At 36.5% G+C, this 24,269-nt stretch overlaps 2 protein-coding genes across 5 annotated transcripts in view; one reads left to right on the forward strand and one right to left on the reverse strand.

Moving 5' to 3' along the window:
* The window catches only part of Tpr (translocated promoter region, nuclear basket protein), a 57,078-nt gene extending 45,161 nt beyond the window's left edge, over positions 1–11,917 (reverse strand). Inside the window, exons 1-13 of one of the 2 annotated variants that reach the window (XM_070034240.1) lie at positions 11,832–11,917; positions 11,026–11,331; positions 9,434–9,538; positions 8,151–8,224; positions 5,899–5,995; positions 4,365–4,468; positions 3,900–4,064; positions 3,206–3,298; positions 2,681–2,761; positions 2,511–2,598; positions 1,350–1,490; positions 848–939; positions 414–611 (exon numbers count right to left, since the gene is read on the reverse strand). In XM_070034240.1, coding sequence (XP_069890341.1) covers positions 414–611; positions 848–939; positions 1,350–1,490; positions 2,511–2,598; positions 2,681–2,761; positions 3,206–3,298; positions 3,900–4,064; positions 4,365–4,468; positions 5,899–5,995; positions 8,151–8,224; positions 9,434–9,538; positions 11,026–11,331; positions 11,832–11,901 — 1,614 coding nt within the window. In that variant the 5' untranslated portion in view covers positions 11,902–11,917. The remainder of the gene's footprint in view (positions 1–413; positions 612–847; positions 940–1,349; positions 1,491–2,510; positions 2,599–2,680; positions 2,762–3,205; positions 3,299–3,899; positions 4,065–4,364; positions 4,469–5,898; positions 5,996–8,150; positions 8,225–9,433; positions 9,539–11,025; positions 11,332–11,831) is intronic. The other variant, XM_070034239.1, reaches the window with a different exon arrangement.
* A 121-nt stretch (positions 11,918–12,038) lies between these two features.
* The window catches only part of Odr4 (odr-4 GPCR localization factor homolog), a 35,351-nt gene continuing 23,120 nt past the window's right edge, over positions 12,039–24,269 (forward strand). Inside the window, exons 1-4 of one of the 3 annotated variants that reach the window (XM_070034243.1) lie at positions 12,039–12,251; positions 15,989–16,109; positions 19,114–19,248; positions 21,125–21,220. In XM_070034243.1, coding sequence (XP_069890344.1) covers positions 16,011–16,109; positions 19,114–19,248; positions 21,125–21,220 — 330 coding nt within the window. In that variant the 5' untranslated portion in view covers positions 12,039–12,251; positions 15,989–16,010. Of the gene's footprint in view, positions 12,252–12,287; positions 12,349–15,988; positions 16,110–19,113; positions 19,249–21,124; positions 21,221–24,269 lie in introns of those variants that run through there. The other 2 variants (XM_070034244.1, XM_070034245.1) reach the window with 2 other exon arrangements.

The raw sequence follows: 24,269 nt of genomic DNA on the forward strand, positions 1-24,269 counted from the left end.
ACAGTATAATGTATACTAAGATATGCCAAATTGTGACATGATATAAAAAAAGGAGTTCTTTGATGGAGGCAATGTTGATCAAGAAGAATTGTACTAAAAATCTAACTTGTGGCATTTTCACCTCTTTGCACAACTACTTAATAATAATGAAGCTGTTACCCATGATCAAATAATATTACCTATTCTATATAGGCTATCACAACTATCTTGAGAAAGAACAATTATACTAAACTTAGGATAATTCTATTACAAAAAGATTATTATTATATTAATTGGAAGTGTGGTTCAAGGAGAGTTGGCTATTATCATGTACTAGAAAATCCTAAAGAAAACATATCAAATGTCTTAAAATGTGAATGACCTTTTTATGATTAGTGTTTTTTTTTCTCCCAAAGTAAAAACTTAAAACCAACCTTCATAGCTTGTTCCAGCTTAACAGATAAACTTGCCACAGCTTTCTGTGCACGTTCATATTCTTCACGCTGACGTTTCAAAATGGGTGCTTTGGCTTCAACTTCTTTAACTATTTCATCCAGGTATTTATTAATTCTTTTATTCTCTAGTTTCTCCAAAAGCAACTGATCCTGAGTTTCCACGTAAGCATTATACAGCTAGAGAAAGAAGAGGGGTCATTTCAAATTGAATCGAAACAATAAAGTATGAAGTAATTTAGTGTCTTATTAAACGCCCCTGTAAAAGAGTAAAGTTTGCTAAATGCCACACATACCTAGGAGCTAAAGAAGGCTTCTCCTAAACAAAATCATATTTCAAAAATGTATTTGGGAGAAACCAAGTTTCAGATGTTCAAAAATAATTGTTAGTAAAATCTAATGCCATTCATACATACCTCAGTTAATTTCATGCCCGGTTTCACAATCTTAGCTACGGCTGCTGCAGTGGGAGACATGGCTGCAAGCTCCTCTTCAGACAACATAGCTCCTGTAACAACACATACAAACTCAGTATGGTTTTGTAGAATTTCAAATAAAAGCCAATAATAATTTTTCCTTATGGCAAGTAAAAGAGAAGTGACTTGAACTATATTAATTTCTATGAAAAATTTAAAATATGACAACACAAATTTATAGCATCCAATTCTAAAAAGCATACAATAATTATAATTACCATTATCCAGGGAGATGATACATTATTATTGGTGATAAAATGGTGCTTATTACATCTGATAGCTTTGATAAGATACAGCATTAAATTAAAAAAATACAAATAACTTGTTTTTATACTACAGAATGAAAGGGGAATTATTTTTAATTCAACTACTATTTTTATTTAACTACTATGTAGACAAGTGCTAGTAATTCAAGGAATTAACAAACATCCATCAATCATACCTTTTCTTTTTGTTGCAGAAAGCAGGTCATTTGCATTTTCTAATTCCTTTTCCAATTTCCCTATTTTTTCCAGCATTTCCTTTTCCATTTGATTTTTTGATTCTTCTACCTCTAAAAGATGATCTTGTATTGCTTTGTTAGCTAAAGATGTTTTTAAAAACAATATCCAAACATAAAATTAAAATGTAACAATTTATAAATTATATGAAAGTAATTTTTCCTTTGGCAAACATTAAATTCTAGAAAGGCTACACCTGACAGACTCAAAGCCTTCTGAAAGCTTCCAGTCTACTTATAATCCTTAAAATGGTTTGGCCACGTCAGTCAGTTTCTCATTTCCACATCTCTAAACACAAGAAAAACAAAGAGAATATAATGGTAGAAAAAGTGGTTTGAGATATATCTTTGGTTCCAGTGCTGATTTTTAGTTGGAATATATAAAAGACTATAAAGACTCTGACCCTTCATTTCATCAGATTCTACATAGTGGATTCAACCACAGATGAAAAATAGTAAAATTTTATTTGTACTAATTCACAGGCATTTTGGGGGGGGGTCAATTTTCTCTAAATGAGACAGTATCATATTAGGCTTTGTAAATAATCTATATAAATATGCCATCATTTTATGTTAGGAACTTTAGCATGCTCAAATTCTGAAACTGAAGAGGGTCCTGGAATCAACCCGCTACATAATTAGAGATGACTGAATACCTTATATATTAAAAAGAAAACAAAAGCCATGTCTGGAATAGTGGCTTGAGACTATAATCCTAGTTACTTGGGAATATAGAAAGCAGAGATTGAGAAATTGGGGTTAAATGCTAATCAAAAAAAGTTCTTGATCTTCATCTCAACTCAAGGCAGTGCTCATCTATCCACACCCCCCTACAAGAATTTATGGCAATAAGAGCTAACAACATCTTCTGACAACTTTAAAAGGACAAATTGTTTCCTAAGATACAAGGAAAAAAGATCCTTTCAAGTATAGTGTTTGATTTATAAGGTAAGTCTGAGCTTAATTCTAAAATCTTTCTTCTATTCTCAATGTTGTCCTTAATAAAGCCTGACTTTTTAACAGTAGTTTATACAAATATAAAGATTAAAAAAATACCTCCTTATCTCAAAACAAAATAATCTTCCCCAAACTAAAAGCATTTACCTTCTCCAGCTTCTTTCAAATGCTTGTGCAGCTCATCTACTGCCCGGGTTAGTTCTGTGCTCTTTGCCTCAGAGTCATCAGCAGCACTCTAAAAATTAATTTAAAGAGTTACCTAGTAGCCAACAGCCTAACATCAGGACGCTAATTAACGTATGGGACAGAATATTTACCTTGTACAGATTAGAGAGTTTTATGTGAGCATTCAGTTCATTGTGGAATTTTTCTTCCATACTGACTTGTTGTTCTTTGGCCTAAAATGAAAATAAACTAATTATAGGAGGACTTCAACACTAGCAAATACTAATAAATCTAATTTGTACTTTACTTTGAAGATAAAATGTTGATATTTTAATAGTAAAGCAATCATTTTAAACTGATATTTAAAGCTAATGCATACTAATTTTTCAGACACAACAACTGCTACTGTTAATTCTGGCATACACCTGGATGTAGTCTGGTTGTTTTATGGTGCTAAAGATAGTCATGATAATGCCAGCCTGTATGTAATCCTATCACTGGAGAGGCCAAGGAAGGTTTTCAAGGCTGAGACCAGCCTGACTACCGAATGAGATGGTGTCTCACAAAACTATCAATGACAACAACAAAAAGTAACATTTTGTATAATAAGATTCATAAATACTCATAAATATTAATATTTTTGTGACTCATTTTAAAATGGCCATCTGAGTCTATACCTCTTTTAATTTGGTCAACAGTTCTTCTACATGTTTTTGAAGATGTTCATTTGATGTTTTTAAGCCATTCATCTGTTCTTCCAGTCTAGAAACCTAAAAACAGATTGGGTAGAGAGAGGGAAGAAATGTCACACTAATTAGACCTAAGTATTACACTACCAACAAAAAACAAGATACTTCCTAAAAAAAGTAATTATAAAACCTTTGTTTACTTCTTATACAAGTGTCTTTGGAAAGTAGTTTATAGCACAGAAGATGCTATCAAGAGTCATCTAAAAGTGTTGCAAAATTTTTTTTTTTGTACGTCATAGGGCTTGAACTCTGGGCCTGGGAGCTGTCCCCTGAGCTCTTCAGCTCAAGGTGAGCACTCTACCACTTGAGCCACAGTGACACTCCTGGTTTTCTGGTGGTTAACTGGAGATAAGTCTCATGGGCTTTCCTAACCTGGCTGGCTTTGAATCACAATCCTCAGGTCTCAGCTTCCTGACTAGTTAGGATTACAGGTGTGAGTCACCTTAGCCTGGCCCTGTTGTAAATTCTTTAAATCCATTAAGCTATTTTCCCAGGCCAAACATTAACAATTTTATGTCTCCTACATGTGGCCACTAGTCTTACAATCAAGTAAGTAGGTTCATAAATAAATACACAAATATTAACTTATATGCAACATAAAGATACAGTTTTACTAACTTACCTCCTCTTTTTTGTTTTCAAGATTACATTTAAGCTCTAGAATCTCATTTCCTTTTTCTCTTCCAAGAGCCAGCAACTCATCCGTTTTTGTTTTCAATTCTGTATTCAGCCATGTATTCTGACCATGCAGCAATTCCTTTTCTTGCTCCAAACGTTTTTCTCGATACTAAAGAAATCCAAGAAAAATCACATTTATATATGGTTATTGAAGATTTTCATCTGTAATGGTGAATTCTATTTTAAGACAGAGTTATTTATATAATCTCAATAGTAAAACATAAAGAACCATAAGAAATTTTAAGTGAGCAAATCAGTTAAAATTGTTCTTAATTTCTTGAATTAAAAACAAAACATACTGCAATGACTTTAGGATATCTTGCCAACATTTGAAAGTTTAATTTAGGTGAATATTAAGTAAAAAGGAAAAAAAATGTATTTTTTGCATTAGGAATCACTTCTTACTTGCCTTCACAGAAACATCAGAAGCTTGAAGCTCATCCAACTTCAGCTGAAGCTCCCCCTTTGCTGTATTACTTTCTTTAAGTTTTTCAGTTACACGTTTAACATCCTCTATAGTCACAGGAAATTTGAAAAATGATGACTCATTAGCACTCAGACAAACTAATAAAAAATATACTTCTAGGAATATATTTAAAACAAAGTAAGCAGTTCTCAATTTCCCTATCTGAACTTGTTCTTGGCACATTTAATTACAAATTCTGGCCAATAGACTATACAGAATAAAAATTTTAATGTCCAATTAAGCACATTTTTTATATTAGTTATTTTAAGTATATATTTAAGTTAAATGTTGAACTTAATCTTAATTCTCCAGTTATAATTCCCAAACAGCTATTACAATTTTAACAAATAACCATTTAAATTAAAAAGTTATGACTAAAGCCAGGTGCAGGTGAAATTCTGGCTACTCATGAGGTTGAGATTTGAGGATCAGGTTTCAAAGCTAGCCTGGGCAGGCAAGTCCTTCAGACTCTCAAATCCAATTAACCACCAAAAACCCCCCCAAAAAAGCCAGGATTGGAGCTCTGGCTCAAGTTGTAGGGAACTAGTTTTGAGCACAAAAAGCTCAAAGGTCAAGGACAGGACCCACACCCTGACTTAAAGCCCCAGAACTGTAATACATGCACGCATGTGCGTGCATATATACAACTACTAAAGCATTCCATACAAAATGTATATATGTTCAATTAAAAGAAATCCATAGCATTCACATCTTAATGACAATAATTTCTTCAATTCTACTTGCCACTAATCATCTTTTTGTTTCTTTGTTTTTTTGGTGTTGGCCCTGAGGCTTGAACTCAGGCTCTGAGACACTGTCCTGAGCTATATTTTTTATTGGCAGCTAATCAGAGCTATGAGTCTCATGAACTTTCCTGCTTAGGCCAGCTTTGAAAAGCAATCCTCAGATCTCAGTTTCCTAAGTAGCTAGGATTACAGGAGTAAGCCATTGGTATATCTTAATCAACCAATATTCTGAAGTAATTTAACTTCTCTAAGACTGAAAGGCATATTCTACATTCATATTTTATATTCTTCCCTCCTAAATTTCCTTCATTTTGTTCTTTAGGTAGGTCCTAACGTTAAATTCTCATGTATAGGCAAAACATTTGCATAAAATTAAGAACAGAGTTGGCCCTTTACAGCTATGCATTCTAACTGCATTCAATTTGATGTAAAGAACACTGTATTCAAGATTTCTATACTGTTTATGACCAGCACTTTTGAGATGACTTTTATTTGTGAGTGTTCTACATACTTCCTCATACACTTGATAATTTTCAAGTTAAAAATTAAAAGATAAATGGCAATGTATAACTAATAAACTAATAATAAAAGATACATTGATAGGAGAAACAGCAGCATTATTAGTCTGAATTCTTCCATACAAAAGTAAACACCTACAACAGATGTAGACTGGGATTAACTACTGGCATTGTCAACCAAGAAGATATAAAGGAAAAAACATTTCTTCATACCTGTTAAATATTCAAGTTCTTGAGATAGTCTCTCATTGGTTCTTAGTAAATCCCTTTTTTCAGCTTCTAATTCTTCCTTTGTTCTTGTAAATTGGCTCTGAAATACCAATAAGTAATACAGTTAAGAAAATCAAATTAAGCAGTATTATAGAATTTGAAGACTGAACTGTCATGTAGCATTAGATGCAATTTATAACTGTTCTCTTTCTCTGCAAATTATGTCCTCTAAAAATACAAAAAAATAAACAACAATAATAAACCCCTCATAATAACCTCAACCTTCTATTTCTACTTTTGATTTTCAAAACATTTTACTTAGGCTCATAAAAATTTTTTTGTGACACAAGATTAGGCCCTTAAATACCCTTGCTGCTTCTTTTTTTGCATCCCAACCATAAGATAAACAATTTGTTCTAGCATATTCTTCTTGTTATGATGGCTGCAACAGGCTCAAGGTAATGGGTCCAATTAGTCATGGACTAGAACCCCACAACTATTAACTCCAAATAAATCTTTCCTCTTTGTACAGATTATCCCAAGTATTGTCACAGAAATAAAAAAGTAACATACCAAGTCACATATTACTTTCCACTTGCTTGATTTTTTGTTTTAAAAAATTTTATGTATGGTCACAATGTTTTCTAAGAATATAGGCCCAGTTTTTCTATTTTAATGAGATTTATACTTAGGAGGCTGAGATCTGATTGAGGTTTGAAGCAAGTCTAGGCAGGAATGTCCCGTGAGACTCTAATCTCCAGGTAACCACCCAAAAGCCAGAAGTGGAGCTCAGGTGGTATAGTGATAGTCTTGAGCAAAAAATAGAAAAAAATAGTTCAACGACAGCACCCAGCCCTGAGTTCAAGCCCCAGGCCAGGCATACATGCAAAAAAGGTTAAGCTCCTGTTTAGGTTTTCTTTTCTTTTTCTTTTTTGTCAGTTGTGGGACTTGAACTCTGGGCCTGAGCGCTGTCCCTCAGGCTCTTCAGCTCAAGGCTAGTGCTCTACCACTTGAATTACAGCACCACTTACGGTTTTCTGGTGGTTTATTGGACTTATCCTTCCCGGGCTGGCTTTGAACCTCGATCCTCAGATTTCAGCCTCCTGAGTAGCTAGGATTACAGGTGTGAGCCACAGGTGCCTGGCTTACATTTCTTTTTGATCTATTTTTATCCTCCAGAACTGAAAACTGTGCTGATTTCTTACTTTGAATGTTCATCCTTATGTTAATGGACACATGGCTAGGCAAGCATTTTTATTTATTTATTTATTTTTTGGGTTCAGTCGTGGGGCCTGAACTCTGGGCCTGGGCGATGTCCCTCAGCTCTTCAGCTCAAGGCTAGCGCTCTACCACTTGAGCCATAGTGCCACTTTTGGCTTTTTTCTTTTTGCTTTGCTTATGTGGTGCTGGGGAATCGAACCCAGGGTCTCATGTATGCAAGGCAAGCGCTCTACAACTGAGTCACCTTCCCAGCCCTAGGCAAGCATTTTTAAACTGATGTTATCCTATTTTAGAATTAATCAAATCATTTCTACATAATTTCTTCTCCGTCACATTAGCAAGTCTGAACTAATCTCATTTGGATTTGAATCAAAATACATTAACACGTATTAAGAAAAAGCTTAACCTAGGACATATTACAACTCCATTTATAAAGGTGTATTTTTATAGTTGCCAGCAATGTATTTGAGTTTGCCTAATATTAGTGCTTAAAATATATAATATCCGGGCTGGGAAGTTGTCTCAGTGGTAGAGCGCTTGCCTTGCATGCCTGAGGCCCTGGGTTCGATTCCTCAGCACCACATAAGCAAAAAAAAAAAAAAAAAAAAAAAAAAAAAAATATATATATATATATATAATATCCTTTGCAAAGTTATTTCCAGTAATAATATAGGCGCTTTGTTCTTTTATTTGAACAAATTAGCCACAAATTAGTTACTGTTACTCTAGTACCATTGCTCTAAGAAAATGATTACCAATGTAATTTATCCATCTTTGCTTATATCAAAAGAGGCATTCATCAAAGCATTTCCACTGAGTAAAAGGGACATTCAGACTATCAATAAAACATATAATAATTAGGAAAATTTTACATTTAATTTGTATAAATGTTATTTGTTGGTAGCTTTTCCTAATGGGAATTCCATTTCATCTTCTCATTGACACCTGACAAATACAGTCAAACACAGCCAAATTAGGAAAACTACCTTAGGTATCATACTTGCAATTAGCTTTTTCATAGGAATAAAGTTTACCTGGCTAGCAGCATTGTGATCCTGAGCAATTTCAAGTTCTTTGTTTTTCTCAGTGAGGGCTTTCAGTTGTGTATCTAGATAGAAAAGATTTTATGAGTGTATAGGATTAGCTTTATACTACAATGTGCTTTAATCCAAATGTCACTCTCAAATATTTTAAAAAAGAACCTGAAACCCAGAAAGAACAAGTTCTAACTACATTGCAATAACATTTATACATTTCATTTTCAATATATTTTAGAAGAAACTTTAAAAAATGCTACACTGTGTCCAAACTCAAATGTGCAGTAATTCTAGCCAACATCTGTAACAAAAGCACATGCAATTAGCATTTTCCTTAGATCTCAATCACATTTTCGTGATCAACAGGTATCATAAGCAGTGAATTTTGTTTAGAAATTTTAGACCTTTGTTTAGAAAGGAATTAAGTAAAAGAATGACAGGACTGTAAAAGAATGACAGGACTGTGAAAATATAATTTAAACTATATAAAATGAACACAAAGTAAATCATAATAGTACTTACAATTCTATATTATTTATCACTCTAAAAGGATACTCAGAAGAAAAATATTATGTTTGATAGTTCTTTACTCCTCAGACAAATAGTAGGCTTTTCTTCTAAGCATATGAAGGTAATTAAGAAAAAAATACACTTTTAAGTGTTTCCTTCACTGAAACACATACACATTATACGCTGGCAATTTAATGAGATTATTTTGAAAGAAAAAAAAAATTGGGCAAATGAGCCTGAATTTTCTACACTTCCAGACTTATATCTCTAAAAAGATACACGTATCATCAATGTGTACCCCAAGAAGGTATTGACCTTTATCTTTTCCTTCTAGATATTACAAAATTGTAATGACAGATAGTTCCCATAACTTTTTTGCACCATTGCTGAACTAACTTTTTTATTGTTATGCTTTGGGAAGACAAAATTATGTACAAATAATAAATCAGAGATGTACATACCATCAGTATATATATACACATATATGTATGTATATGTATATATTGTAGATAAGATGCCTATGTAGACATAGACACTTTTAAAAGAACAAGTAGATAATTAGTTACATACGGCATAATCACTTTTAACAGCAAAGTCATAAGCTGAACTGAGGCCTCCAACCATTAAACATTAGCCCTTAAATTAGCAAATGAAAATTCAAAGTATCACCAGAAACCAAAACAATGCTTCCTCTGTGTTTCCATATATAGTAAGTAGATAAGAAAACTTATTTCCAAAGAAAAAATATTTGAAGATCCAAAAATACTTACTGAGTTTATCAATCTCAAATCGTAAGACTTGGTGTTCCCGGGTTTCATTCACAAGTCTTTCCTGACTCTGTGATAACCTCTTCTCAATCTCAAAGTACTGTTGCTCTAGAGTAGACAAGGCAAAATAATAATAAAATCAAACACAGGTACGCAGTAACAGTACTGTCAATAGTATTTATTGCTAAAAACCATCAATCTGTAGTTAGATACACTATTGGAACTATATTTCAAATCTATGACTAAAAGGTTTGAGCATTAAAATTGGCTTATCTAACATTTTCAAACTAGTACAGAAAAAGTAACACCGAATTCTACAAATAAACTTCTACAAAGCAAAGAACACATCATATATCTGAGTATATTTGCCCAGCCATCAATGGACTGCTTAGCATATGGCATATTTTAAAGAAGTAATTATTAAATGGGGGAAAACTGCTTTGTAGGCTGTAGGGTGTTATGTAGCAAGAGACCTAGGCCCTGAGTTTAAACCACAAAATTGCCTAAAACAAACAAAAACAATCCCAACCTGCTGGGCCTAATGGCATGTGCCTAGATACAGGAAAGGCCTGAGTAGAAGTAGCACTAAGAAAGTCCCGCTGTCCTGGACATAAAGTAAGCCAATATGGAAAACAAACAATGCAAATAAGGGCTGTAGATGTGCCTCAGGTTCAAGTGGTAGAGTGCTTCCCTGGAAAGGCAAGGCCCTGAGTCAAATCACAGGAAATACTTGGTGTATAAAATACTGTGTCCAATGACCTATATTCTGCTCCAATGACCTACATTCTGCTCTTAAGATACAGAGAACTGTCTAAATTCACTATTTGAAGAGCAAATTTATTCAGACAAAAATTACCAATCAAGTTAGAAAACAAAACAAAACAAACCAGGCAGGCCATGTTCTTGTTTTGCTGGGATGTTCAACCTACTGTTATTGATACCTTCCTTATCTGAAGGGTGTAGTACGTTATTCCAGGCAAGTGTTAATGGGCTTTATTATCCAACTCCAACTTTTGGAAGAGAATGTCATACCAATCGTATTTATTGCGAGTTCACTGCATTTCTAGTGCTGCTTTTTGCATCTAAACTAAGTATCAGCAAGGATTTATTTTAGTATTCACAGATTATGAAAGTAGAGAAAATGGAAACGAGAAAAATGTCCTGCTAACCATAGAGATATGATCTACACTAATTCTGGAATGATCCACTTCGCTACGGGAATTACTGGGCGGCAAAACAGTAAGTGAAGTACACTGTAGTGACAGGGGATGTATCAATTCAGCCTGGGTCTCAGAGGCTAGAAACAGGGGATCTCTGACTCTTGAAGAGTCTGACGTCAACTGACTCAAAAATCTTCATTTCGCTCGTGTGCTGGGGCAGAGATAGCGGTATTACCGGAGACAACCCTAAGCACAGAGAAAACAAAGCAAATGCATCCGGATCTGGAAAAGGAGAAGTGACTGGAGTGGGAAATGGACGGCCCGCGCGGCCCCACGGAGCCCGGAAGACGACACTAGCAACGCTCGCAGGCCGCCAGAGGGTTCCAACTTTGAAGGAGGGAAGCCGGCGCGGGAAGCGGCTCATCGCCCACTTACCGCTCTCCACTTTGAATTTCTCGTGTCGCCCCTTCAGGCCGTCGATCTCGGACTGCTGATCCGACAAGAACTTCTCCAGCTTATTCTGCACCGACTTAGGCAGCTTGTTGAGCTCCGAACGCTCCAGGACTTGCTGCAACACCGACGCCATGTCCGCAGGGCCGCGGGTCGCGGCGACAGCTGCCAACGGAGGCGTACCGACGAACAAAGGCGAAGGCCAGGACCCCGAAGCCTTGGTCACCGGCTCGGAGGCGTCGCTCGACGGCTCACGAGCGCCAGCTCGCCTGAGACTCCCGCGGCGGGATCCTGGCAAGGGAAGCCGGGCCTCAGTAAGTCGTAGGGACCCGCAGCCCCGCGTCCCAAGTGCCCCAAGCGCAGCCCTGAGGTGCGCGCGCAGCCCAAAGTGCCTACTCCCTCCCCGCCACCACCCCCTCACCGATGCGCGCGCAGCTTCAAGCGCGGTCCCAAGGAGCGCGCGCGCCGCAGCCGGGAGCTAGGCATGCTGGGAACCCGAGTTCAGAGGCAGCATCCGACACAGCCTGGCGCCGCAGTTTCCGATTCCGGGTTCCAGCTGCTCCACGTTACGCAGGCTTCTGGGAAACGTAGTGTTTTCCTCATCTTCTTCCCCGATCCCAGCCCGACGCTTCCCCCGCTTTCCTTCCCCCCCCTCCCTCATTCCTCCCCCTCCCCCTCCCCCCGTCACGTTCTTGCTGTCCGGCTGCCGGACTGGTGTCCACGCGGTGGCGCTACAGACCTGACGTCCTCGTCAACCCCGGTCCCTCCCGGAAAGAGCAAGAAGGCCTTACCGTCCAAGCCCCGGGATGCCATGGGTCGTCCTCTTGGGCGGTTTCTAGATACCGAGCCACTAGAGGGCATCGGTCCCCGTGGACGACAGGCTCCGGGCTACCGCCACGCTCTCAATGGCGCTCGGGAGGGGGGAGGGGGGCGGGGTGGTGACCGCGGTCGCTCGGGCTGCGGCACCGCAGTGAAGGGAGGGGGCCGCGTGCGTCATCAGGCTGCGCCCGCCGACGCCGAAGACCCCGGCTGCGGCGTGGGAAGTGAGGGGCGAGCATCCCGTCGCTTGCTGATGAATTCACTGGCTGGGAACTGGGGCCTGGGGGGAACCTTTGTCCCCTAGAGGCTGGGACTTGCACCCTCCTCCCCTCCTTCCCGGACTGACGGTTTGACAGGTTCCTGTGCCACGCGTGCACACCTTCTGAGAGCAGGTGAGTCAGCCGAACGCTCTGTGGTTAGGTTTGGGGGTGCAGCCGAGCTGGTTTAGGGAGCATATGGACGGTCACTGGTGTGCACACTCAGGGACAGGTCTGTGAATTTATCTTGTGTGACAGCGTATACGTAGATTGTTCGGGGGCAAGGTGCTGAGTGATTCAGCAGGAATTTACGGAGCCCCGGGTTTGATATTTGAGGAAGACGATAAAGGAATCAGAAGGGTGAACGCGTGTTTTAAGGCGACGTTGCAAAAGACGGTACCTTACGTTGATGCTTTAGAAGGAAAAATGTTGTTAACAGAAGTCTTGAAACACATCCTTAAAACTTTTCGTCTTGCCACCTTAACAGAACTGCGTGTTTGCATCATTTCTAGTTTGATCTGTAGTTTTTATCCCGTTTGATGATTCTTCTGAAAAAAAAAATAGGTCTAGTTTTTGGTTGAAAATAGGGCAAACCTCCCTGCATTTCCCACAGTTATGGGCCTTCTGTGAATTGATTTGGTTCTCACATGAACTTGATTGTTTTCCTCTAGTTCCTACGCACGTGTGCACGCGCTGGTGTTGGTGCCCTCCAGTACTGGGGCGCTCAAGGCCTCTAGTTCTGGCTGGGCTTTTTCCGCTCATGGTTGACTGGTGTTCTACCACATGAACCGTGCCTTCACTTTTGGCTTTTTTGCTGGTTAATCGCAGATAATAATCCCACAGATATGTCTGCTTGGGCTGGTTCTTCTGATCCCAGACTCTTCAGTAGCCGGGATTATATAGACTTAAGTCACAGCATCCAGCTTTTAAATTCTTACTTTTGAAACCATTGTTGTGAAGATACAAAAGAATTATAAACATAGACATCGCATGATATTTTGTGATAACTAAGGTAAAATATATGAGAAGGGGCTTAAGGTTGACTTTCACTTGCAATGTGTAATATATATTTATACTACATATTTATATTTTAAAGTTATTGGCATGTGAAGTACTGTGCTATATTCCAGACCAAGAGTGTTTTTAAAAAAAATTGATAACTTTGTTAATAGTATCTAACATTCCTACATAAAATTGAATATTAGAATGATTTGTTTCAGAATTTCTTAGCTGAGTGGTTTTCATATAAAGTAGTGGTGCAAAGATTATATATATGTTATATACATATATACATATGTATTTATAAAGTTTCATATGTATATATATATATATTACTTTTTTTGGTGCCAGTACTACAGCTTGAATTTAGGGCCAGGGTGCTGTACCATTTTTTTTTCCTCAATACTAGTATTCTACAATTTAATCCACAGCTCCACTTCTGTGTGTGTGTGTGTGTGTGTGTGTGTGTGTGTGTGTGTGTGTGTTTAATTGGAGATAAGACACAGACTTTTCCTGCGTGTGTGTGTGTGTGTGTGTAATTGGAGATAAGACACAGACTTTTCCTGCCCTGGTGTGTGTGTGTGTGTGTGTGTGTGTGTATGTGTGTGTGTGTGTGTGTGTGTGTGTGTGTGTGTGTGTGTGTGTGTGTGTGTGTGTGTGTGTGTGTGTGTGTGTGTGTGTGTGTGTGTGTGTGTTTAATTGGAGATAAGACACAGACTTTTCCTGCCCTGGTTGGGTTCAAACCACTATCCTCACATCTCAGCTTTCTGTGTGAGCCACCAGCTATATTTTAATAGGAGACAGTCTATATCTATGAATTGCAAAACATTTGGGCCAGAAGTATTGCAGTATTGATTTATCATTTGGGAAATGGTAATATTCTGTACTTAGACTCAAAATCCTGAAATTAAAAGTTTTGAGATCAGATCTACAAATATCCCAACTCTCTTTCTCTAGCTCTCTCCTCTCTTCCCCGTCTCTCTGTCTCTGTCTCTTTCTCTATATTTTCATTCATTTTCATTCATTTATTCATTCATCTTTATTTAGGAACCTACAGACCACAGAGATTGAGTTACAACAGTTAAGGAAATGTACAACTTTATAAGGGAAGATAAATATTTTTAGTAGTATCCTTTTTGATTGGTTATATTTAAAAGCTTTTTAAGCCAGGTGCCGGTGGCTCACTCCTGTAATTCTAGCTCATGAGGCTGAGATCTGAGGATCACTGTTCGAAGCCACTGGAAGTGGTTCTGTGGCTCAAGTGGTAGAGTTCTTGCCTTGAGCACAAAGAGGCTCAGGGAACAGCACCCAGGCCCCAAGTACAAAACCCCCAACAACAACAGCAAAAAGCTTTTAAAGAGCACTGAAAAAAGATTAATATTCAACCAGTTTTCATAGACCAGAGATTTCATTTTCCTTTTGCATACAATTTCTTACACATTATATGGCTAGTAGATGACTTTAATACTTTGCATATGATACATTTAGAAATTTAAATATCAGTCCTTTGGATACACTTGCTATTTTTTGTTAGAATCAGTTATAAGAGTAGAAGGAATGTGTTTGTGACTTTAAGGATCACTATCCCACAATACTGTGAAATTTGTGAAATTATGTAATCACTTAATCACAATAAAAAATTTGCAAAAAAAAAGAGTAGAAGGAAAAGGGATAGAATATCATGGTGAAGTAGAAGGAAGTTAAATAGAAATTCACATCTTAAGGCATTATTAAAAGTTGAAAGGCCTTAACATTATAGAGCATTAATAACCTAGGTAGTTTTAGACTTAGTCCTTATAATAAAAGTATGTGAATCTGATTCACACTTTGAATTGTACTTTGTTTAAAAAGAGGCTGTGTATTTTGAGACAAAACTGAGTAGACTATTTGAAACTGTAGGGTAGTATTTCAAACTATAACCCATTTTCTGGACTTTAGTTTTAAAGTAATGCAAAACTGTTTTGTGAGTGGAAGTTTAGTGTATTGGTATCAGATATAGCACTCTAGTAAAGCTTTGACATTGACTCGATTTTTGTTTTGCTTTATTACAGACCTGAATGACTCTTTTTTTGGTTTTGATACCTTGATCTTTGAAATGAGAATGATAGAAATAGTCTACCTCCTAAGAGTTTGATGAATTAAGTATTACTTTAGTAAAATAATTAGAGCAGTACCTATATAAGATATAAGCTGTATGGGTAATTTTCATTATCCTGCCTGTTCTTTACTTAAATAAGTAACTTTTATTATGAGTTGCCTAAGGGTAAAATAATGTTATTCATCTTTTACCATCCCATCTGGCATAGTCTTTAGCAAATAACAGTTTTACAGTTAGTGCTTACGAGTAAACAGATTTGAATCTGCCTCCCAATTAATATTCAGAAATCCATCCTTTTTATTTTAGAAATGAGAACATGGAGGCTCACCAAAAGATTAGCGAGAGAATACAAGTAAGGAGTATCAACAGCTCCAAAGTAAAAAATCATGTGCATTGACTAACAGTTTAGTCTTCTCTCCTTTATCCCCATATGATAAATCTATTTGACTCTCTTGTCAACTCTGGTTGATTGGTAGATGTTTTTTTTTTTGTTTTTGTTTTTGTTTTTTTTTTTAGATTTTATTTTATTTTATTTGAGAACATTCTGTACAGAGGGGCTACAATTACATGGGCTGGAGGTAGATGTTTTTTACAGCAAATCCTGGAAACAATTCTGAAATTATATTGGAATTTTGTATAAAAGAATGTTCGTGTTAGTAAGCAGTGACTACAAGATTTGGAGTATCCATATTGTATTACTTTTCTCTTTACTACCCTCATGCTAAGAACATTGAAAAATATATTCTTAATATGTATTTTTTATCCTGTTATTTAGGAGATTGAATTTGCTCTCAATAATGGGAAGAACCTACATTGTAGAAGAGACTGTTGGCCAGTATCTTTCAAATATCAGTCTCCAAGGAAAAGCTTTTGTCTGTGGTCTTTTGATAGGACAGGTATGTATTTTTTACCCTATATCTATAGAGTAAAACAAACTGCATGTTAAAGTTAAATATGCTATTTAATAAAAACTTGAGATTGGTGTATGGAAGAATGTGATGTATATAGTAAATCTATAGCAGATCTTTGAGAAACATCTGGCCCAGGTGTGCTGAAGTTAGCATGCATTGTCTCTAGATACTGTGAATTAATTTTCATACAAACTTCAAATTTAGAATTTTACTAACCAGACTTATAACATTTTATCCTCTTTCCAAAACATTTTTCACTCCTTTCCAGTCTTATTAATTCCTGGTTGTCTATTTCTTCACAAAAGAAGCTTTTTATAATTCTATTCCCATTCTACTGTGCCTTGTCTTAGTTTAGAAAATGCAGCAATAGTCATATTTTTATTATATGTTATAATGCCTGTTTTATTGAAATCTAAAAAAATATATTGACTAGAGAAGTAGGGAAAGGGATAGAATGAAAATTGGGTATTAGGCCAACACTTATTATAATTGAAAGAAGAATGTGTTAATCATCAAAAAAGGAAGAATGGGTCATCAGCACAAAGCAAAAAAATAAAGCAATAAAGTCACATAAGCAATCTGGCTGTTTCCATTCAGACACTGAAGGGACAGGACAGTATGCAGTGCCCCTGAGGGCTTGGTTTTGAGGCCTAGTAGTAAATAAACTCTTATGCTGAGAATTTTATTTCTGCTCTCAATGTGTTTGATGCCTTAGAATCTCAAATTTCATAGTTAACTTGCCTTTTCTGATTCTGTTTACATTCCAAGCTATTTCTCTTGTAATTTTATGGCCTATATTAAGTCCGTATTACCTGACTTATCTACTTAGAAACAAAGCACAAAGCTAGGGGTGCAGTTCTGTTGATGAGCACTTGTCTAGCATGTGCAAGGTCCTGGGTTTGATCTACATTGCTGTAAATAAACAAAAGGAATACATTGTAAGAGAAATCATGAGATGAGACCTTTGTGACAATTAAGTTCTCTCCATCATTCTCATGAGTTTAGTTAACATCAGTCTAGCCCAGACAGATAGATTCATTTTCAGAGTTTTTGAAAATAAGATTTCTTAGAAGAAAGGGCATATTTACATTGTTCGCTCAGGTAGTATACCCTAGAGGACCTTTCATTGGACAATCAGACTGTTTCTCTTAAAGTGATCTATAATTCTCTCTCTCTCTCTCTCTCTCTCTCTCTCTCTCTCTCTCTCTCTCTCTCTCTCTCTCTCTGTTATTCGTGGTGGTTGAAGGGCTTGAACTTAGGGGGTGGGCTCTGTCCCTGAGCTCTTTTTGTTGAAGGCTAGCACTCTCCCACTTTGAGCCACAGCACTGCTTCTGCTTTTTAAGTGGTTAAGAGACAAGAGTCTCACTCACAGGGACTTTTCTTCCTGGGCTGTCTTTGAACCATGATCCTCAAATCTCAGCTTCCTGAGATCTAAATTACTAGGATTAAGGCATGAGCCACCAGTGTCTGGCCTGTAATTCTTTTAAATTTAGGTTATTTAGTATATAATGTGGAATCTTTTTTATTCTAAGAGTTTTTACTTCTCTTTGTTTAAAAATTTTAAAGGAGCCTTGGAGAAGGATTTGTTCAGTAGAGATAAAAGATTAAGGGTTAAGACCCTGTTCTAAATTTGGATATAGGTTGTTTCAGAGCTCTGTTAAACTGCAGTCTTTCATCTAAGTCTGTCTTCCAGTGTCTACATGCTAACCAGCACTTTTTGCATAGCTGAAAGTGGCTTCCAACTAAAGATCCTCATTAGAAATATGAGCTACACATACTCATGATCCTCATTATAACTGTCAGCTACTCCATCAGGCTCTAGGCTATCTTTTCATTCCTTTGATTTTTTTTTCTTTCCCTGATTCCAGCACTCACTTTTCTCAAGATTTTTCATCTTCTTACTTTCAAAATCATCTTCCTTCCTCCTCACTCCTCCCCACCCCTCCCCTTCCTTCCACTCTTCTCTTCTTTCCTTTCCAAGAATCTCTTCAATCAGGAGTATGTGCTTTTGCTGTGTATATTTCACTATAATTTTCTGGAAAGTACTTCTGTAAAAATAATTAGTCCTTGGGCTGGGAAGGTGGCTCGGTGGTAGAGCGCTTGCCTTGCATGCATGAGGCACTGGGTTCAATTCCTCAGCACCACATAAGCAAAAAGAAAAAAGCTGGAAGTGGCGCTGTGGCTCAATTGGTAGAGCGCTAGCCTTGAGCTGAAGAGCTGAGGGACAGCGCCCAGGCCCAGAGTTCAGGCCCCACGACTGGACCCCCCCCCCCAAAAAAAAAAAACAAAAAAAACAAAAAAATAATTAGTCCTTAATTTATATTCCAAGATGATAATAGTGGTCATCAGGGAGTGTCAGGTTGTATGTGTAGATATTACCACACTAACTTGCATCATCGGTCTCATTTTCCTTATGTTTAGGGTCCTTTCACTGTAGTGAAGCTGAGCTGTCCTGTGTTTTCTAAGTTTATCTTTATATATTACAACTTTTTTTACCTAGCTATAGTAAAAATTGAAAATCATACACTCTGGGATCACTTTGATTTATTCCAAATTCCTTGTTGTTCTGCAGACATATCAGAAAGTTTCCTTTCCAATTAAAGTAGCATTCACAAAGATCTATTATTTTACTGAGATTTTATACTTGCTAAATAGCTAACATGCAAATTATTTGGAAAATAACAATAATTAGAAAGTTAATTGAGTATATTATATTTTTGTTAATGTAATTTATTTACTTGTATAATATACTGCTTTTATGATATATGTATTTGGGATATACAAAGAAATAAGTTAATATTTAATATAAGTTAAGCAATATGTGAAAGAAATATATAGGACAGTTTAATTTTTGTGAATAGAGAGTTCATAACAATATGGCTATTAATTATGTGCTACAAATATTATTCAGTTTGTGTGTGTCCTAACAGCTAAGGTACCTGGTTCTTCAATCAGATATCACTAATAGCTTTTATAATTTGTTTTGAAGTGTTCTTCACAAAAGGATTATGTGATTCTTGCCACTAGAACACCACCCAAAGAGGAAAATAATGAGAACCCCAGACATCCAAAAGCTAAGTTGGATAATTTGGATGAAGAATGGGCCACAGAACATGCCAATCAGGTAATCTGTTCTTTTTAATACAACTGTGTGTATTTATTTGACTAACAGAAAAAAATTTTTGTTCTCATCTTACTTACTAGACTAGGATTTCAGACTACTTATTTTAAATAGCCAGTTGGATTCAGATAGCTTTACAAAAGGCCCTAAACTTGAGTGATTAAGACTTCTTCAATAGAAGAAATCAGAGGACATTCTGAATACATCAAAGGTATTATGGATAAATGAGACAAAGATATAAAAGTAAAAGGACAAGTAATTAGATATAGCTGAAACGTGAGCTTTACTGAAAAATATATAAAGCATAAGAGTAGAAAGAGCCAGTGTTTGGCTTTTGAGTGCAGTTGTAAGGAATGCATTTAATAGACAACTCATATGGTAGACTTTCAGAGATCCTTGAAGGCACTAATGTAATTGATTTTCTAGTAATTTAGAAGATAACTTTGATACTATAACACAATGTAGATTGGAGAATAAAGAGACTAGAAACAGAACAAATATGTAGAAGATGGCATGAGCCTGAACTAAGATTCTGAACTTTGTACAGGCATGAATCACATGTATATTATCTATGGCTGCACCCTGTGTGCCTAAAACAGTATTTCTGTGGTTTATAGTAGCACTGTAAAATGTTAGAAAAGTGAATACATGGATAATTGGAGCTAGAACTTTTGTTGTGAAATGGTTTCAGAGAAGAACTAAAATTCAGAAGATTTAGCAACCAACTGGATTGATATTGGGAGAGATAGGGAGATATAGGGAGAGAGTAAGATTACTAATGTTTTATTATGGGTGTCTGTGAGAAGAATATTACCATTAAGGGCAGTGAAATGGATTTAGGGATGGTGAAAGGGAATGAATGAACCAATTCAACTAAAAGTATTCATTAAGCTGGGCGCCAGTAGCTCACGCCTGTAATCCTAGCTACTCAGGAGCCTGAGATCTGAGAATTGTGGTTCAGAGCCAGCCCAGGCAGGAAAGTCTGTGAGACTCTTATCTCCAATTTACCACCAGAAGTGGTGCTGTGGCTCAAGTCGTTCTTGAGCTGAAGAGCTCAGAGACAGTGCCCAGGCCCAGAGTTCAAGCCCCATGACTGATTCCTCCCAGAAAAAGTGTTTATTGAATAAATCTTGGCATCCAATAAAACACATGAGATTAAATAAAGGTAAAATTTTATATTTTTTATTTGCTTTTTAAATTTAAAAAAACTTTTTAGTTATTATTAGCTAATTAAAAAAGCAGAATTGAGCAGGGCATTGTGGCACACTCCTGTAATCCCAGCACTTGGAGGCTAAGGCAGGTAGATTTAGAGTTTAAGGCCAACTTAAACTATATACTGAGACCCTGTCTCAAAAAACTCAAGGTCAGGTGAACATTTGGTTAGCATCCCCAAGGCTTTGGATGTGATTTGTAGCACTGTGAACAAACAAAAGTCCAAAAAACTCTTATCTTCCAATTAATCAGCAAAAAAATCAGAGGCATGACTCAAATAAGAAGTGTCAGCTGTGTATGTTTGTATCTATACATGTTTCTATGTATATGTACTTGTTTTTCTTTTCATTTCAATATTATATGATCATATGTACAGAACCATTGAGCCTTTGTGTCTGCCCCTAAGAGTACATGTTTGTGAGAGTAGAGTAGTATGTCATTATAAAAAAATCAAGAATTCCATAGGTGGTAGAGCAAAATCCACTTGAAATTAGGAAGTAGCTATAATCATGTTTGATATTATTTTGACCAGATTTTCAACTATACTTGTATCAATGCTGTATGTGTAGTTGGTATTGGGTAAGTATTTGTTGGTTTAATGTGTATTTTGTCAAATAGAAAAGACTGCACATGCTTATGGTAGCTAATACATTGTTTTTACTTTTAGGTATCTAGAATGCTGCCTGGAGGACTTTTAGTTCTTGGAGTATTTATTATTACAACTTTAGAACTGGCAAATGATTTTCAAAATGCTCTGCGCAGAGTAAGTCTGAGATACCAAAAAATTCCTAGTAAGATCAAAATTATATAATAAGTTAAATAGCAATTAAAAATACCCAATATTTTAAATTAATTATATACATATACTAGGCACATTTATTTTTTTTTATCCAATCACATGGGTACTTTGAATGTGGTAAATGGAAACATTTGGAATGAAAGGTATATATTTCAAAGTAGTTTTTGTTTTAAAAATAGTCTTTTGCTTTTTTGATGGTTCTGAAGGTGGATCACAGGTCTTTACACATACTAGGCAAGCATTGTATCTCTGAGTTATGCTCTAACTCCAAAGAGAATTTCTGAATCTTATTAAATTACAGTGGTTTGACGGTTTCTTTTATATACAGTTTTCTGCTAGATAGTACACTTAGTACTATGTGTTTGCTATAATATGAACTTATTTTTTGTTTGCTTTTCTGAAGATCCTGAAGTTGTGTGGGTGTGGTAGCATATACCTGTAATCCCAATGCTTGGGAGGCTGAGGCAGGGTGATGGTGAATTTGAGGTCCGATTGGGCTGCCTAACAAATTCCAGGCCCACTTCTGCTATATGTCAAGACCCTGTTTCAATAATTAAATAAACAAAGTACTCTATCTGGACTCCCCTAATGGCTAACTTCTGTAAGCTGCTTGGGAGGGTAAGAACAGGAAATTAAAATTCAAGAACAATCTGAGCAGAAAAGTTACCATGACCCCATCTCAGTCAGCTGGGCACAGTAGTGTGCATTTGTTATCTCAGGCTACATGAGAGACTGAGCTTGGGAGGATTGTGGTGCCAGGACAGCCCTGGTCCTATGAGTCTACGAGACTCTTATCTCTGCTGACAGACACTCTGTGATCCTAGCGGCAACAAGAACCATATACTAGGTGATCAAGGCTTTGGTGCTTGACCAAGTAGGAATCAAGCAAGATGCTATGCTAAGAATAACCAGTGATAAACAGGGCTGTAGATCTGGCTCAGTGGTATTATATCAGCCTACGAGCATGAGATCCTAAGTTCAAAACCACTAGTCCCACCAAGGAAAAAGAAATCTTGAAATTAAAACACAAATAGCTACTTAATTTTTTATTCCTGGTCAGAATACATATCCTATTTCTGTCTCTTATGACTTTTTTGAAATTCTTTATACAATTAGATGATGTTGTCTAAAACTAAATATGAATTTCTAAAAATGTTTGCTCTTAAACAAATTCAAACCTAGAGTGTAAACCTGTTTGCAGGCAATTTTCATCTCTTTTAGTACTCAAGATCCACATAAGCCTTTGGAAAGGTATTTACGCTCCAAGAAAGAGGAGGAGTTTATATTTTTCAGAAGCACTCCCTCCACCAAGGTCCCCAGGGGAGGGGAATTAGTTAAAACTATGTGGAACTTAGAAGCCTAAATTCTCTTCATTCTTCCAGTATTGTAACTTCTCTTATCAGGTATCTGATTTTGTGCCCAACTGAGCAAGGAAAGAAAATGGAGATGCTCCCTTCCTTGTTAGTATCACACCCTCTTTTCCATTTTCCATTTATCTTTTTCACCATTGTACGTTATCTTTGACCATTTGAAATATAATGCAAATCTATGGATATTTAGTATTAATAGCATTGTTTATACATTAGTTTGTGTTTGCTGCATTATTAATTGGAATACATGTTGACTCAGTGCCAAAGGATACAGTCAGATCTTTTTTCCTTTTGCTTTTGTTTCTAAGATTATGAGTAATGCTACATCTCAGCCAGGCATGGTAATGAATGCTTATAATATCCATACTTGAATAAAAAGACAATAATGAGTTTGAAGCTACCACATAAATTCCAGGCTAGTTTCAACTGCATAGCAAGCTTGTGTCCCCCCAAAAAAAGAAAAAAGAAAAAGAAAACTAAAAGCAGAAAAGAATGGTGCTGCCTATTATGGTGCATGCTACTTGAGAGATAATTAATGATAGGAGGATCGTAGTCTGAGGCCAACTCAAAGGTAGTAGGAGACACTATTGAAAAATTAACTTAAAACAAAAGGACTAGGGACCAAGAGGCTCTAAATAAAACCCCACAAATGAAAACAACAAAACAAATTACTATATTGAGAGACACTCTAAGAAATAATCGTATAAAACTTCCTTAATGCCTTCTATAAGGTTTACTGTTAAGAATTTTGGTCATTATGTAAAATAATATAAAATAATAGTAGGGGAAATTTCTTTTTATATCAGCATCAATCAAAAAAGTTGTAGGTCTTCTGATCAATTGTTTCTTTTGTTTGTGGATCATGCAAATTAGATAATAAATTACAGTTCTCTGCACATTAGTGTTATGAAGCTTAGAACCATGTTTATGACACCCCACCCTTATCAAGTGTGTATTTTAGAATTCTTTTTTCTTTCATGTATTTTTTATTATTATAAAGGTGATGTGCAGAAGAATTACAGTTACATGTCAGATGGGTACATTTTTTTTTGAACAGTGTCTCCCCTTCCCTCACTCTCTTCCAGTTTTTCCCTCCCATTCCCACCCACAAATTTTATAGTTCATTTTCAATATAGTGTTAAGTGAGTACCACTGCTGCATTTATTCACCATTTGTCCCTCCATTTCGGCGTCCCTGCTGGCCCTCCCAACAACAGATCTAAAGGAACAAGACAAAAAAGAAAACAAAGAAAATAAAAATAACAACAAAGAAAATTATTTCTATTTCTTGGAGTTCATTTGATAAATATTATTTTATATAATTAGATGCACATATGTAGGGCCTTTGTATACCTCTCCTGAGAATATCCTCCTTTGGTCTCACCGTGTGTGAATGTCTAGAGACCTGTATAATTTATCATGTACCAGAGTATTTTTTTTTTAAACCATGCAGTGTGTTTGCTTGTAGGTTTGCAGGCACATGGTAGCTACCACAAATGAGGGAATCCATGCAACCAATACTTCTCTGGGTCTAGCTTACTTCTTAATGCAAATTTATGACATTACATGGACTTTTCTATGTGTGTGCATCCTTATATATTATGTTAAGTCTTTTGTGATATTTAAGTAAGAAATGTTGCTAGT

Source organism: Dipodomys merriami, unplaced genomic scaffold (genome assembly GCF_024711535.1).
Source record: "Dipodomys merriami isolate MVZ:Mamm:240054 unplaced genomic scaffold, mDipMer1.0.p SCAF_24, whole genome shotgun sequence".
NCBI classification, from domain to species: domain Eukaryota; kingdom Metazoa; phylum Chordata; class Mammalia; order Rodentia; family Heteromyidae; genus Dipodomys; species Dipodomys merriami.